The sequence below is a fragment of the Anabrus simplex genome, chromosome 12, assembly GCF_040414725.1.
Source record: "Anabrus simplex isolate iqAnaSimp1 chromosome 12, ASM4041472v1, whole genome shotgun sequence".
In the NCBI taxonomy this organism is placed as follows: Eukaryota; Metazoa; Arthropoda; class Insecta; order Orthoptera; family Tettigoniidae; genus Anabrus; species Anabrus simplex.
The window spans coordinates 97,377,008-97,394,595 of NC_090276.1; the positions used below are offsets into that span (position 1 = coordinate 97,377,008).

At 41.4% G+C, this 17,588-nt stretch overlaps 1 protein-coding gene across 1 annotated transcript in view; it reads left to right on the forward strand.

The window, feature by feature from the left end:
- The first annotated feature begins 2,114 nt into the window (after nt 1–2,114).
- Nup43 (Nucleoporin 43kD) overlaps nt 2,115–17,588 on the forward strand; it is a 115,059-nt gene continuing 99,585 nt past the window's right edge. The window contains exons 1-2 of the mRNA XM_067156285.2: nt 2,115–2,386; nt 2,475–2,582. Of these exons, the coding sequence (XP_067012386.1) occupies nt 2,270–2,386; nt 2,475–2,582 (225 nt within the window). The 5' untranslated portion in view covers nt 2,115–2,269. The remainder of the gene's footprint in view (nt 2,387–2,474; nt 2,583–17,588) is intronic.

The window sequence follows — 17,588 nt, forward strand, 5'->3', positions numbered from 1 at the left end:
ATGATCAACTTCGTCAAACGCCTCCAGATAGGGAACTTCCATCAGATCAACAAAGTGCTCAACCTGATAAAGTGGCTCAGGCTACAAACGTGCCGGAGTGTTATAATTAGTTTCATTATGGCCCATATATAGTGTTTGTAGAATCTCCTAATGACCAAAAATATAGGTCAGTTGCAACCTATGGCATCAGGAAGGCATTTCTATGAGAATGATTTATGTGTAAAATCTATATCACGTAAGGAAGAAATCGTATACAAGTGACTTTTCAATCACCAGCACAGGCAAATACCTTCCTGCATAATCCTATCCTTAAGGTAAAGGCTTATATTCCATCCTCTAACGTCTTACGTGTAGGCCTAATACGAGTAGTTGATAAGAATTTGCAAGACGAAGAAATACTTCAACAACTCGAATCAACTGTCCCGATTAAGGCAGTTCAAAGGTTAAATGGATATGTCGTACAAGATGGTAAAATCGAATATCTACCCACTGGTCTATCAAAGTAATTTTTCGTGCGCAGAATTCCCGCAATAAGTGTCCTTGTATAGAGTTTATTTAGACGTTGAGCCTTTTATTTTCCCCCCTATTATTTATCGGAAATGCCAGAGATATGGACACACCGAAAGACATTGCAAGGCACAGGTTTACAGATGTGGTAAATGTTCCCAACCACATGCTACTAACCAATGTACCGAACATTTTTAAAAATGCGTTCATTGCAAATGGGACCATTTGACTGGATTTCCAGAATGTCCAGGACACAGATATTAGTTAAAAGTGAAAAAGTAATGAGTACTGAATATATTTCTTTTGACGAAGCGAAATGTAAAGTAGCACTTCCTGTATATTATCCTCAGCAAAACCCACAACATTTTCTCCCATTCTCCCAAGAAAATACGAGCGATATGACGCTTTATATTCAAATAATTCACTTGCGTTAATGATTGACGATCAGTTTTAAATAAAATTTTACGCTGTCTAATCAGATCATGACATTCTTCGTCCCACCAATGTATAACTTGAAAGGACCGGGGGGAAGACAGTATTATTGGTTTATATGGATGGAAAGTATTAATATAATTATTAAGGATTGTAAGAACTATCGAATATGTTATAGTACTTCTGTGAAGACTTTTGAAATTACTCTTTAGGTATGCAACATAAATATCGTTATCAAAGGTTCTGAAAGACCATATATTACTTTCTTTCGCTGCCAATTGCATTGAAGTACGTGGTCTACCAATACCGTATGTAATGATAATAGGGTAGTGGTCGCTAGAATGAATGTCTGATAAAGTATTCCAAGTAATCATGGGGGCCATGTAAGTACGACACAAGGTTAAATCAACTGCGCTGGGAGGAGATCGCGGAGGGGTGAGTCTCGTGGGAGATCCCACTGCATATGTGGTAATCCGGAATGCCATGGTAATCATCTGCTTTTCTAATGTCCTGTGTATTCTTCCTCGTGACATACATTCTTAAAGCAACTGGTCCAGTTACACATCCCTTTACCAACTAGTGTTTCTTGTTTATTATTCGAACCCTCTTCCAACATCCTTAAACTTATAAACCGGTTTCTTGATGACTGTAACTTAATTTTGTAAACAAATGATCTGCTTTTGTTTCAAAAAGTTTTCGCACCCCTACGATCAACTGTCATATGAGCACAGCATTCTGTTCAGTTTGGTGCATAGCATTCGGTCTATAACGTGTGTATGACATAGTTTTTTGTGACTAAGTGCTTCGTTATTATCGTGTGTGTTTAATATGGATTATTTCTGTAACAAACAGTAAGGTTTTGCTCCTGATTTTGTGACTGGGTTACATTAAGAGAACCCCCCCCACCATCAACATCAACAACAATAACAACAAAAACAACAATATTGCGTGTATCTCAACAAGAAAGTTATCAGACACGAATGATATTGGTGATCTGACGTTTCATGTGTAATTTGTGATTTCTCGCGGATGTGTAAATGACCCCCTAATTATTTTGATTTGTGACTGGGTGATAAGTACAATATAAGCCCATTAACCCAAAGAGAATACATCAAATTTTCAAGAAGTAGAAGAAGAAGAAGAATAGTGGTTCTGTCTACCTCACATATAATATTCTTTAGTTTACTTCACTTGTCAATTCGAATTTCGAATAGCAGACCCCGTATGATATCTCGGTTTTTGCGTGTTGTGTGAGAAGTTAAGCTTTATAAGGAGACATTTCAGAATTGGTACACCGAAGTTTTGAAATCTTGCGTAAGCAAATAATCGAATGACCATGGATAAAGTACATGGAACTTTCGTCTCTGAGAAAATAAACAAAGTTAAATGGAAACCCGAAAGTCTGTGCGATGCGGGTTATTTCGTGACTGGTAGCTGGGATAATGAAGTAAGAGCAGTACTTATTTTTGTCTACTTCTACCAGCTGAAGTATGTGAATATTATGCGTTTTGATATTTTTGTTTGGTTGTTTGCAGACAAATCAGGTGACACTATGGTTGTACCCTCCTTACGAGGAGGATCCTGATCTCTACCCCTATCAAGTAGCTACATATAGTCACCCAGGAGATGTTACCGAAATGGCTGTAAGTCGTAATTCATACCATGTGTTTATGTAATTAAAACCGTAATATTAAGACTCAGTTTTTCATGATGCACCGCTTCGTTTGAGGTTAGGATATTTATTGATCATTCATTTGAACCACAATGGTAAGTATAAGTTGGAGGATTTGTTTGGAAGAATTGTACAGAGGTACGTTTAGGAAAACTGGATGGACTAGGGAGTGGCGATGAGAGTATAGGGAGATGGAAGTAAAGTAATGTTGACAAAGTCGGTACCAAATGAGCTCCATAATGACAGATGGTATAAGTGATCACGAAGCTTTTGTGTCGTAGTTGAAAAAAAATGAATGCAGGTGGTGGTGATTATTGTTTTAAGAGGAAGTACAACTAGGCAACCATCCTCTATATAACACTAATCAGAGGGAAAATATGGAAGGGACCCGACACTTCGAAAAATGAAGATATCGGCCAAAGGAAGACAAGGGCCACGAAGGGCGTGAAAATGAAAGACTCCCTACCCCTCGTAAACTTAATAGCGTCGGGGTCGGAAAAGAACAAGTTGACCAAGAGAGGTCGGATAGGATAGATGAAAGTGAGGAGCCTGGCACAAGTGGAAGCAATGCCAAGACTCAACTAGGGGCCCCGTGGTCGCCAGAGGGGTAGGTTGTAAAAGTGGGGCTATTAGACAATACCATATGGGTGATAAGTAAGGCATTGGGGAGTTTTGAGACAGTAATTATGACCAGTGGAAAATGTTGAGAAAAAATGTAAACCACCGGTTGCGCTTCCGTACCCGGCGGGCAGATGTAGGGAGGAAAAAAATCATATCAAAGTGTTGTACAAAGATACCTTAAGTAACTTAGGAGAAAGCAGAGATCCTTCCTTTATGCTTGCCAGGGACCCACCAACCTGCCTCTAGAAGTGTTTTTATAGTTGTAGAAGAATTAAAACTGAGACTGGGTAAATCAGCTGAATGCAACCATTTATTTTACTGTGTTCCTATTTGCCGGCCAAGTTCCGATAGAGTTTGCATCGTGAGCTAGTACAGGGCTGCCATGTTCGGTAGAACCAAGAGAACCGCCAATTTGAAAGTTTCCCAATGGATTTGTCACTAGCCAGACCAAGCTGGACTTAACCAATCCATACTAATGGTGGTGTCACGCGGGATAGTAGAGTCTTGCGGGTCACTTTGCTGCTCTAACCTGCAGGCTTATACCTCCGGTCCAGTAGTTTTGCCACTAGCCGCACCTAACAAATTCAGACTAGTGGTTTTGTCGCTCCTCAGTCCTAACCAATCCAGCCCAATGGTCTTGTCACTAACAATGCAGGTGTTGGCAAGCCTGCTGAGTGTTATGTGGCAATGTCCAGGCCGCACCACGTTGGATCTCTAACCTAACTTTCGCCTGCCGGGTACGGATGTTTTTACCTGGATTGGTTAGGTCTGGCTGGTGACAGGTGATGACCCACTATATTATAACACAATTGACGAGATTTAGAAGGAGATGGAGGTTACAAGGAAATAGAGTTACAGATGGATATGGAATTAAGTTGAAATTGAAGGAAATTACTAGGATATTGAATTTAGCAAAAAAGTCAGCTAAGGATAAAATGATGTCAAATGGAAGGGTATGTGTAGGCACCATACTTTAAGGCATAAATATGTTCCAGGAAGGACATTCCAGGGATTGTTAGTTAACAAGGGTGTTTAAGGAATTTACAGAAGTCAAAAAGTATTCAGTTAGCAGTTGTAGGTAGAAGAGGTGATTTCATACTGGCAAAGTAGTGAAATTTACCCATGATAAATGCAGTTACAATAATTACAGAAGTTGAAAGCTAGTAAAGTAGGTTAAGGTGATATCTTGGGATATAGTGCCACAAGTGAAATATTTGATTACTGTTTGCATGAAGGAGCTATAGCAAATGAATGGGAAGTTGCTATAGTAATAAAAGTTGACACCGCACCACATTATAAGGAAGTGATAATAATGCAAATCTTACTTGGAATTCCTTTTAGGGGAGAGATGTGTTCATTGCGATGTCTAGGAACCCACTGTCCCGGCCCCAGAAGTACATTTACTTTTATAACCTAATAAAGAGCAGCACCCGCCATTGTCCATGGCTAAAGTAGCTACTTGCATTCCTATTGGTCAATGTGAACAGAATGTGACGTCATTGCCATCATTGCTGATAATTAGATAGCGTTACCGACCCCGGCTGAATAAAAGCACAGACAAAAAACAGCATTTAAAGGAAACAATGTGAAATACACAACAGCAATAATTTAATGTAATCATCATCATCATCACCACCACCATCGATGACCATCTCCAGTTGTCTGGGTGTGGTGTACGAGCCCCCTCCATCTTTGTCTGTCCATGAACCACTGTTCTCTTATAATCTTCTCCCAATCTTGTCCCCTCTCCTCAATATCTTTCTTTACCAGATGACGTTAATGCAGTGGCAGGTACAGGGCTGCAGCAGCCTTGAGGAATTCATGCACTCTCTCGTCTAGGGGGGAGGAGCAAAATTCGTGGGGATTTGTCAAATCGAATGCACTGCACTCTCGCATAGAGTGCTCTCCTATCACCTTAGACGAAATAGAATAGGCTCTTATCGCCCTACAAAATGCTAGAGACGTAAAAGCCTCTTTGTGACCCTATGCCTCCAGACCTCCTTGGCTTGGTCACAGTCCAATGGTTTTGTCACTAACCAGACGTAACAAATCTAAACCAATGGTGTTGACACTAGCCGTATAGACCAGTCGCTTTCTCACTGACCCGATATATAAATTAATTAATCTTTTCCACACTGTCCAACATAGAATGCGCTGCTATCACCCTACAGAACCTGAGGGCTTAAGCCTCCAGTCCTCTTTTGCTTGGTCACAGTCCAATGTCACTAATCTTAGTTCCCAAATGAACAGGTTGGCAACATTGTTAGACCACCCGAGCACGTCCTCGGCGAGAAGACCGTGAGAAATAAACAACACTCATTCCGTGTGCAGCTGAATGGATGAGTATTGGGTAGCGCAGCGTCAAGTATTGATGCTGTAGTAGCCCCAGTCTACAGCTGCCTCTGGGGATCAGTGGTAGAGCGTTGGCCTCCGGATCCCAAGATAGTGGGTCCAAACCCGGCAGAGGTAGTCGGATTTTTGAAGGGCGGAAAAAAGTCCATTCGACACCATGTCGTATGATGTCGGCATGTAAAAGATCTCTGGTGACATTTGGTGTTTACCCGACAAAATTAATTAAATCTCAGCCATTGACGCCCAAGAGAGTTTCGGTTTACTCGGTCTACCATCTAGTGGGCCTAGAGTAAAACGGAACATCGAAATTGACAAGCAGACAGCCAGATGGCGTCAACTTGAAATGTCTGCACACGGTAACTGAGGCCATACGATTATTTATTTATTTTTTAGCATTCTTTCTGATTATATTAGATATGTTTGCAAAATTACTAACTGGTTTGATAGAAGGCAGTTTAGGAAAGGTTATTCCAGTGAGGCTCAACTTATAGTATTCCAGCAAGGTATAGCAGATATTTTGTATTCAGGGGGTTAAATGGACTGTGCTGCTGTTGACCTGTCCAAGGCTTTCTGTAGGGTAGGTCATAGGACACTGCTGCTGTTGAAAATGAAGACTGTTGGGTAAAACAAAATGTGGTTCAGTCTGTGGCTACAGTTTAGAAAATAGAACTGAGAGAATTGGAGTAGATGGAACATTTTCTGATCCTGTAAAGTACGAAGGGGCTTGCACAAGGCACTGTTATTGAACCTTTATGTGTTTCTATGAACAGTAAAACCCCGCTTAACTAAACTTTGCTGAACTGAAACCTGGCTTAAATGAAACTATGGCAAGAAAATAAAATAATATTGTGGGACCAGTGTCCAAAATTGAGCTGGGAGCGTTGCTTACAGAAGCAACAGAATTCCTCTCATTCCAGTTTCCTGTATACCATTAACTATCCCCCTCTTTGTTTCCAACCATTTAAATATCCCGCAACCCACTTGCACACAACTTCTGGTTTTTCCACAGAGAGCATCTTCACTTTTGCTGTCACAATCATTCAGTTGTTTTAGGCAGTCTCAGATGTGCTCCATTGGTAAGCCTAATGTCTAGGAATAGTAGAAATAGTGGTTTTGCTTTTTGCCAGTGCTTGTTCATTAACATCCTGACAGCAGAGATAAAGTTTGTAGTTATTCTTCTGGGCCTAAAACCATATAGTGCATAAATTTGTAAAATTTCTCTTAATCTACCTTCAGTGGATTTTTTCAGAAAGTTTTAGGCCATGAAAGAACAGTGTAATGCTACGTTACTGTATTTCTGTGTATTCCCCTTCTTGAAAAGAGGTACGATTGCACCCGTCTGCCAGTTTTCAGGGGTAAACATTACTACTGACTGTGGTCACCAGTATTAGTGCCTCGGCTCGCACAGAGTGACTGTCTTTGGTTTACTTCTCACAGCCTGTGGTTTGGGGTGGTCAACAAGGCTGCCAACCTTTCTAATTAAGAACTAAGATGAGGAGGCGTAAGCCGTTAGGAGGATCATTTCCTGTGTAAGCACTATTGGTCTGGATAGGTTAGGATAGGGGTGGACAAGACCAGTGATTTGGGGACAAGCAAAGGGGGTGTGGGGTCATAAGCCTCCCAGGCCTTAGGCCTCTAGATTTCTCTGTGCAAACACCATTGGTCTGCACTTGTTAGGGTAGGTTTAGGGTGATAGCAATGCATTCTGTGCGGGCTAGTAATGGAAAGTTGAATTAGAACAGTAATACTTTTCTTTATAATTGAGATTGAAGTGGGGTGATTACAGCACATTCTATAGGGTCTAGTGGGGGAAAGCAGAATTAGAACTTTTTCTGTACTTTTTTAAACACACACCTTGTTCCAGAGTGATAACAGGCATTCTGTTTGGCCTAAGGCAACAGGAGAGCTTTGTATGATTCAATTCTACATGTCCTCGCCTATATCAGTTCTATTTGTTTGTGCTTTTATTCTGCCTATGTTGGTAATGCAATCTAATTATTGTGATTGATGGGTATAATGTCACATCCAACCTTAATGTTGGCCAAGAAGAATGTAAGTAGCTACTCAGCAATGGACAATGGCGAGTGCCACTTTTTATTAGGTTATGAAAGCAGGTGTACTACACAGTACTGCCGTAAGTTCTGTGAGTACTTCCAAAGCATATCCCACGAACCTGCTACGCAGGCGTAACGGGGGAGAGGTGATACTCTCACGTGGCGCGTCCCAGGTGGCGGATAGGGGGGTCCTAACCGGCTTGCCGGCGGACTTGAGGGAAATAAAATACCTCTCGCGGACCAAACACACTACCCCCTGCGGGTGGGGGACGCACATGTAGAATACACCCGCGGTATCCCCTGCCTGTCGTAAGAGGCGACTAACAGGGGCCCAAGGGGCTCTTAACTTGGGAGTGTGGATTGGCGACCACGGGGCCCTTAGCTGAGTCCTGGCATTGCTTCCACTTACTTGTGCCGGGCTCCTCACTTTCGTCTATCCTGTCCGACCTCCCTTGGTCAACTCTTGTTCTTTTCCGACCCCGACAGTATTAGAGTATTCGAGGCCTAGGGAGTTTTTCATTTTCACGCCCTTCATGGCCCTTGCCTTTCTTCGTCCGTTACTTCATTTTTCGATGTGATGGATCCCTTCTTTTTTCTCCTTTTTTCTCTCTACCCCCTGTGGGTGGGGGACCCAGACGAATAATACACCCACAGTATCTCCTGCCTGTCGTGAGAGGCGACTAAAAGGGGTGACCAAGGGATGGTTGAATTAGAACCATGTAACTACTTTTGATTCGTACCATCACGTGGGGAACACCATGGGTTGCCTATACTTGCGAGTAGTACCACTATGTTAGTACGAAATAGGTTTGTGATTAGTAGCATCAATGGCCTGGTCGGGGGTTTTCCAGTACCCGTGCGTCGTACCCATGTGAGCAACACCGCGGATCTGGGCATTGCCTGTGCATTGTACCACTGTATGAGCGACGCCTTGGGTCAGCGTTGCCTGTGATTGATCCCCACTATGTTGAGGAACACCACGGGATATGGCGCGTCCCTGTGGTTAGTACTCGGTGGGGAGCCTTCTCGGTTTGTGTTGGCTCTGAGCGGCGCCGTGGGTTAGCGTTGCCTGTGATTGATCCCCACTATGTTGAGGAACACTACGGGATAGTGCAAGTCCCTGTGGTTAGTACACTCGGTGAGGAACCTTATCAGTTTGCGTTGGCTATGAGTGGCGCCATTGTGTTAGGAACAACATAGGTCTGAGTTACCTGTACGAAGTACAATACTTGTGAGTAGTACCATCTTGTGTGGAACACCGTGAGTCTTCGCTACTTTTGATTAGTACCCCAAAATGACAAATACCATGGTTCTACTTTACTCGTGATCGCTACTTTTGATTAGTACCCCAAAATGACAAATACCATGGTTCTACTTTACTCGTGACATGTACCATTCTGTGGGGCATTAGCCATGGATTTTGGACCCCTTTAGACATCAAGCATCCCCGATTCAGGATTATGCTTTATATGTGGTCCCTTGGTCAGTAATACTATTTTTTCTGATCCTTTTTGCATTGGATCCACTGTTTTTTTTTTGTTTGTGTATTTATTGTTTTTTGGTTTCATGTCCATCCATTCATTCTTCATGCCTTTTTCTTATTTTGGTCAGTGGATGATTTTGATTTTTTTTTTGTTGCCATTTCATTTCGTGCCATTAGGGGCCGATGACCTCGATGGTAGGCCCCTTTAAACTCCAAGCATCATCATCATCATCCAAAGCATATCATTACTAAAGAAAAGTACACAAACCCATTAATATACAAAAAAATTTTAAAAACAAAAAATTCTACCGAATGAACATACTCTTATTCAAAATAATCACCATGTGAGGCAACATAGCGGTGAAGACGTTGAGGCCGCTCATCAATAGCTGCACGAATTGTGTCCATTGACTTTTTTTACAGCTGATGTGATTGATTTTTTTTTTTTTTTTTTTTTTTTAATCTCAATATTGTGGTGTCATTTTTGACATGCTATCGCCTCTAGCTTCTGCCACAGAGAATAATCCAATGGATTGAGGTCCGAACTTCCACTAGGTCAGCAGCAGCGATGAACCATGGTAATTAGTTGCCAGCCACTGCTGCATCTTTTTGCTTTGGACAAGACCAGTGATTTGGGGACAAGCAAAGGGGGTGTGGGGTCATAAGCCTCCCAGGCCTACTGAAAAATCAACGATTTCCCTTCGACAGTTTCAAATTGATACATGCTTTCACCTTTTCCAACATTGTCTTGTAGACAGCTGCAGAAGTCTTCACTCGACCTTCACAAAAATGCACCTCCAATGCTCCCTGTCAGGAAACCGCCCACCGTACGATGACGGAAGCAGGGTGATGTCCGCGCTGCACGCATGGAACTTTCTCTCTTGCTTCCTTGGAGGACCATGCATACACACGATCATTTTGCTTGTTAAATGACTTTTCCACAGTGAATATTTTTTTTCATCTGTAAATAGGATGTCGTGATACTGGCTCTCCCCGTATGTCATTAACAAAGCCTGGGATCGAATCTGGCGTATCCTTTAATTTTTCAGTTAGTAAATGCCGTGTGTATCTTTATATGCACCAGCACGTAAATTATCTTTCAAAATACGTGACATAGTTCATGGAGATATATTAATTTCACGTGACAAAATTGTTTGTTTACAGAAAGGATTGTGTTGAATCCTCCATGACCAGAATTTTCTTTTTTTGCGTACACACCTGGGACAGACTAATCTGACGCGATTAACAGTTGCACCGATTTGTTTAAACCGTGCTATTGTTTGAAACACAAATCGTTCATTGATCCTGGGAGGTTTCAGCATAGAACGCTTTCCGCAGTGAAATAACGCCAATACAGCGATACAATTCTCATACCCTCGCCACTCCATCTGTCACTGCTGTCTGCTGCTGGCACACTGCAAGCTGGTTACTGGTGGAGTCTTGAAGGTGACCTTGTGGACGACGACATACAGCGTTGCCACGCTTCTTCATTCACAATTACCATACTACAGAACTTACAGCAGTACTGTGTAGAAAGAAAACATAAAAGGCAGTCTCCACATCTTCATTCGCTGCCATGTTCATCAATCCCAGTTCTTCTACGTCCATCTCTATCACTCATTGAGGGAGGTTTTCAGTCTTGATGCAGGAAGGTGAAGGACAGAGGACAAAAAGATGAAGATGAATACAGATGGTAGGAACCCAGTAGTTTTTTATAGCAGAAGCCATTTCTTTTCCATTTCGACTTAGTTCTTCAATCTGTCAATTAAATAAAATGTAGAAAATAACTGAAAAAACAGTTTGATTAAAACAGACCAGCATGTTTCATTTTTGAAAGAATTCATACAATTCTATCAAATTGCATTTGTTAATTTCCTTTTTTAATTTTAAGAATTGATTAATATTATTAAGAAGTGTAGGAGCATTTATGTTAAAACCTGTGTCCTTGTACTCCTCATGTGGTTCTTCTCTCCTCACTGGTTCTCCTAGGAAAGTAACGCAGTGTCACTGGCTTGTTTACCGGTAACTTTCCATTACGTCACGCTCCAGTGCAAGGCTCTACACCGCTGGCTGTGAACTAGTGTGTGACTGGGGAAGAGGTGTCCATGCGCGTATCGCCATGTTGTGGGCACTGCACAGCTTACCGAGCAGACCGTACTATGGAATTCATACATTAACTTCTATTACGCATCAATGAAAACACCTGTTGACAGGTTATTTTAATTCCTGCGATACAGGATAATACAGTAAGAAGAGATGTCCATTAGCTACATCCAAAATAAAATGTTAGAAAGGTGCCGCATTAGAAAGCAGAAGATCGTTACCGAAATTCCCATCAGTTCGCAAACCAAAACTACTGTATACACATACATGTCCCACGTTGTTCCATTTATACAATGGGTCGGTGAATGAAGCCCCTCCACCAACTTCTGTCTTTGTACTTTTCTCCTTCAATGTTGTCCGAGTCCCCTCCTTGTTGCCGAATGTCGTTTTTCACCATGTCTGTATATCACATTCTTGGCCGTCCTCTTGGTCTTGACTATTTTAACTCCAGATCACACATTTTTCTGGGATCCTTCACATGTGTCCATACCATTTGAGTCTACGCAGTTATGTTATCCTGCATTCTGCCAACCTGAGCCATGTTCCTGATGTTCTCATTACGAATTTTATCTCGTCTTGTTTTGCCAACCATTTAATTTCAGCTGCCTGAATCCTTGCTTCATCTTTTTTCCTCATGTCCAGGTCTCACTCCCATATGTCAAAATTGGCATGTAATAAGTCTGATAAATTGCTCGCTTGCATTTCAACGGTACTTTTGGGTTCCATATTAGGTCTCGGACCATTCTATAGAATGTTGGAGCCTGTTGCTGATGTCATGCTTCCTTTGTTGGACATCTTGAGTTCTTTACCCTCTGTTTCAAGGTAAGCTTCAGGTTGACCATTTCTCTGCATAACCAACACTTCACACTTTTTTCCTGACTGAATCTTAGGCCGTAGCCTTTAGCTGTTACTGTCCATGCATTGATCTGATCCTGAAGTTCCTCCTTGGAATCTCCCCATATACAGCTGTCATCAGCAAATAGCATGACTTTCATTTTGTTGTCACCAACGTTTTGGCATACTTGTTGTTGAATCTCATTCATCACAGTAATGAAGAGAAGAGGTGACAAAACTCAATCTTGTCTTAGGCCCATTGTTATTCTAAAGGATACTGTCATTCCTGATGGTGTTTTGATGCGACTCCCGATGTCTTCATATAAATTCTCAAATGTCATTATTGATTCCACTGTTTCTCAGCACTTCCCAGACTTTGTCCCTGCTTAGGCCTATTTGATATCCAGGAAGGCCAGCCAAAGTACCTTATTATGTTCATAATGCTTCTCCATTAGCTGACGCAGTCCAAATATTAGATCAACTGTTGATCTGCCTTTCCGGAATCTGTATTGTTCCTCTGATAACTTTAATTCTATCAATGGTCTTATTTTCCTTTCTAAAATCCTTTCATACAGCTTTCCCACTTGGGAACTTAATGTAATTCCTCTGTAATTGGAACATTTCTTCCAGGCACTTTTCTTTAAGAGTGGAATGATGATACCTTTTTTCCAATCTGCCCATCCTTCCATATCTTGTGAAAAAGTCTATACATCCACTGCTTTCCTGCATCACCCATAGACCTGATCATTTCACCACACACTTCATCAATGCCTGGAGATTTTGCTGTTTTGAAGTATTTCCATGCGTATTCTGTATCATTCCATGTCAGATCTGTTTTAGTGTCTTCCATCCTTTCATCGTTAACTAATCTATCCAATGTAATGTTTGTGATATCATTCACATTTAACAGCTTATCAAAATAATTCTTCCATTCTTCTTTGATCTCTCTGTCATCTGTAATGAGATACCCACTATCACTAGTCAGATAATTAGCCTGTTCTTTGTGCTTTCTCCTATTACTCATCATTCCATGCAACATTTTTCTGTTGTCATCTACATCTTCATTTAGTTTATCACTCCATTCATTCAACCATTTTTCTTTTTCTGTTTTGACAGCCTGCTTAGGATTCTTGTTTTGCCAACTTATAGAGTTCTTTGTCCTTATCTGTTTGACTTCTGAAATATTTTCTGTAGGCATTATTCTTTTTAAGGACTGTGTCTCTTGTTTTATCATTCCACCATGGTGTCTCTTTCCATTTCCTTTTGCCATTTGTTTTTCTACACGTCTCCTCTGTTGTCTTGACCAAGCATTCCTTGAAATTTTTCCATTCTTCAACTGTTCCAGTGTCTGTTTTCAGATTTTTTCTTGATATTCTGTGGCCTTCTCTTTATTCTTCAATTTCCATACCTTTAATTTCTTGTCCTGGATGGTTCTTATTTCCTTCAACTTTTTAAACCTGAAACAACTAACAAGGGATCACTTTCACATCCAGCAACATTTCTTGTATATGTTTATCTACCACAAACCGAGCTCGATAGCTGCAGTTGCTTAAGTGCGGCCAGTATCCAGTATCCGGGAGATAGTAGGTTCGAACCCCACTGTCGGCAGCCCTGAAAATGGTTTTCCGTGGTTTCCCATTTTCACACCAGGCAAATGCTGGGGCTGTACCTTAATTAAGGCCACGGCTGCTTCCTTCCCACTCCTAGGCCTTTCCTGTCCCATCGTCGCCATAAGACCTATCTGTGTCGGTGCGACGTAAAGCAACTAGCTATCTATCACAATATAATCAATGATAGACTCCTGTTGCCCATTCCATCCGTATCTGGTGATTTGGTGACTTTTCTGTTTGACCAGGTATTACCAATAACTATATTATTTCTCAGACGGAAATCTAGGAGTCTGCTTCCTTCAGGGTTCCTTGGTCCCCATCCATGTGTGCCCATGATGCTCTCATAACCTTGTCCATCAGACCCTACTTGGGCATTCATGTCACCAATAACAATGGTTCCTTCAACTCTGACTTGCTCCAAGGATTCTTTAAATAGGTCTTTCTCTGAAGTATAAATAATGTTATTGGCTTTACGTCCCACTAACTACTTTTACGGTTTTCGGATCCCCGGGGGCTCTGAACTTTGGAGCATGGGATGGCAACCATGGGACCCTTAGCTGAGTCCTGGCATTGCTTCCACTTAGTTGTGCCAAGCTCCTCACTTTCATCTATCCTATCCGACCTCCCTTGGTCAACTCTTGTTCTTTTCAGACCCCGACGGTATTACGTATGGAGGCCTAGGGAGTCTTTCATTTTCACGCCCTTCGTGGCCCTTGTCTTCCTTTGGCCAATATCTTCATTTTTCGAAGTGTCAGATCCCTTCCATTTTTCCCTCTGATTAGTGTTATATAGAGGATGGTTGCCTAGTTGTACTTCCTCTTAAAACAATAATCACCACCACCTTACGGTTTTTGGAGACTCTGAGGTGCCAGAATTTAGTCCTGCAGGAGTTCTTTTTGCCTAGTTGTACTTCCTCTTAAAACAATAATCACCACCACCTTACGGTTTTTGGAGACTCTGAGGTGCCAGAATTTAGTCCTGCAGGAGTTCTTTTGCGTGCCAGTAAATCTACCGACACGAGGCTGACGTATTTGAGCATCTTCAAATACCACCGGACTGAGCCAGGATCGAACCTGCCAAGTTGGGGTCAGAAGGCCAGCGCCTTAACCATCTGAGCCACTCAGCTCAGCCTGTGAACTATCACAACCTACTCGCAGAAGTTATACAGAGCAATAATCCTGAGGTCTGAAGAGTAGCCTACAAGTGGACCGTGAAGTGTGAGTCTGTGTGTTCTTTCACATTAATTTCCTGTAAACATTTAATACTGTTGTATTCCAAGTATCAGGGAAACTTAGCCATTCCCAGGTCCAAATGGCACAGCCTACGCCGAATAACGTGAATGCACACAATAAATATACAAGAATCAATACGGTAATAACACGCAAATGATACTTATGTATACAAACTGAACACATTTGCATTGTTATTGAACAAAACTCCACAAATCCTTTGGATAGCTGATCTATAAGTAACAGACATAATAAAACAACATTTAGAAAACTGGATAAGAAGACGCTACTAATGATAGTAAATATATACCTAGGTAGATAAACACATGTCCTAAATTTAGAGAACACACTCCAAAAACAGAAAAACATTATATACCAGTACATTTAAATTAATGATATTCAAAAAAGAATCTGTACGGTAGCTGATATTAGGCCTACTATAATGATCCTGTTTGTAACCGGTTTGTTTGCATATTCAGAGTCTGTGTCTATATCGGTCCCTCAGTCCTGAGGATCATGATCTCTGAAGATACTCCTTTGTACCAGTTTCCATCCTCCACGGTCTTCTGCTATACGGGTAGATTGTATGAACGATCTCTTTGTTGCATGTTTTATGCCATCTGTCCAGCGTATAGGTGCTCGCCCATGCTCCCTCTTTCCAGGCACGTTTCCCAAGATTATGTAATTAAATCCTAGACTCTGCACTTAAGCTTTCATGAAAATACCAAGACATTTTCAAATCACAGCAGTTTACAACTTCAGTATGATTTGCAGATTGACTGGACGAGTTGGCCTTGCGGTTGGGGGCACGTGGCTGTGAGCTTGCATCTGGGAGATAGTGGGTTCGAATCCCAATGTCGGCAGCCCTGAAGATGGTTTTCTGTGGTTTCCCATTTTCACACCAGGCAAATGCTGGGGCTGTACCTTAATTAGGGCCACGGCTGCTTCCATCGCACTCCTAGACCTTTCCTATCCCATCGTCACTGTAAGACCTATCTCTGCCGGTGTGATGTAAAACCACTAGCAAGATGATTTACAGATTATGAGAAGAAAAAAAATTACCTGTGACTTAGCAGACTGGAGAACATCAATAATCCATCAATTCTTTCAATATTTACAGTATTTATAAACAGTTGTATCAAAAACAAGAATCTGTAATATTGAAAAAAAACCCTGTGAAATAGAATGTTTTCTATGAAAGTTACATAGCAGATCTTTTCTTTCTGATGAGTAATCACAGCAGGTATTATTTACTACTATGAACAGACCGTTGAAAAGGTACATGACTGCAGAAAAATGTAAAAAAAGAAAAATAATAATTAAAAAAACTCTGCCCAGTGTTCACCCCAAGTAACTTTACTTACTTTACTAATTCCCATCTGAATGAAATTTTTCTTTTTTATTATTTCCAGGATATGCTGAGCAGAAGGGTTCTTGTAACCAAGCCAACTCCTCACCGTGCAGAAAAAAATTTCAGTATGATGCTGGCTGAATGAGGATGGTTGCCTAGTTGTACTTCCTCTTAAAACAATAATCACCACCACCACCGGGGGTATACTGTTGCTTCACGTCCGTAGGTTAAACCTTAAAAAGCCCTACACGTGACCCCTGGGTGGTGCTAAGGAAGCAACAACATTGGCTGCTGGACCTATCTTCTAAAGATCTCCCAGCAAATATGCAAACTGTACAAAGTAATCCACTCAACGGCTCTTTTAAGAGCCAATTGACTCGAAAGCTTGGACATGGTATTAAAATTTGCCAACTGAATATTGAAGGTATCAGTAGAAGTGTGACGTTTTGTCAAAATTGCTACGTAATAATGACATTGATCTGGTACTCATTCAAGAAACACATGCTGCTACAGAAGATGAGCTAAGCAAGAGAGGGAAGATTTATGGTTATAGTATTATTGGTGCTACCTTTGACAATGTATATGGTATTGCTGCATATGCCTGTAACAACTTGGAGCAGGTTGAATTCATATCATCTAGTACAATTAATAGTATTCATACTGTAACAATAAAACTGCAAGATGTAACCATCGTAAATATCTACAAACCTCCAGCCATCTGCTGGCCAACCCCAGCTCTTCCAGATGCAAGTCATCCAACCATCTATGCTGGCGACTTCAACAGCCATCATGAAACTTGGAAATATGCAAGAAACGATTGCGGCATAGCTTTAGTAGAATGGTCAGAAGACCAAAATGTACATCTTATATTTGATGCAAAAGACAAAGGCACGTTTAGATCTGCTGCTTGGAAGCAAGAGTCCAACCCAGACCTCTGTTTCGTCACATGTGACTCTGTTGGTAACCCTCTACCTATGATGAGAGAAGTTTTGGGGGACTTCCCAAATAGTCAACACAGACCAATCTTCCTCGAGATGGGCATCTCTGTTCCCTTAATTAGATCTTTCCCACGCCCACGCTGGAACTTTAAAAAGGCAAACTGGACGAAATTCTCTGAAGAGCTAGACAAATGCATCAGATGGATTCCAGCAACCAGCGATAATTATCAGAGATTTGTAGGGCTTGTGAAATCTGTAGCCAAAAAGCACATCCCAAGAGGCTACAGGAAAGAATACATTCCTGGATGGAGTGAACAGAGTGATGCCCTATACAAAGATTTTCTTGAAACAGGTGCCCATACGACTGGTGAGGAGCTATTACGGAATCTGGATGAAAATTGT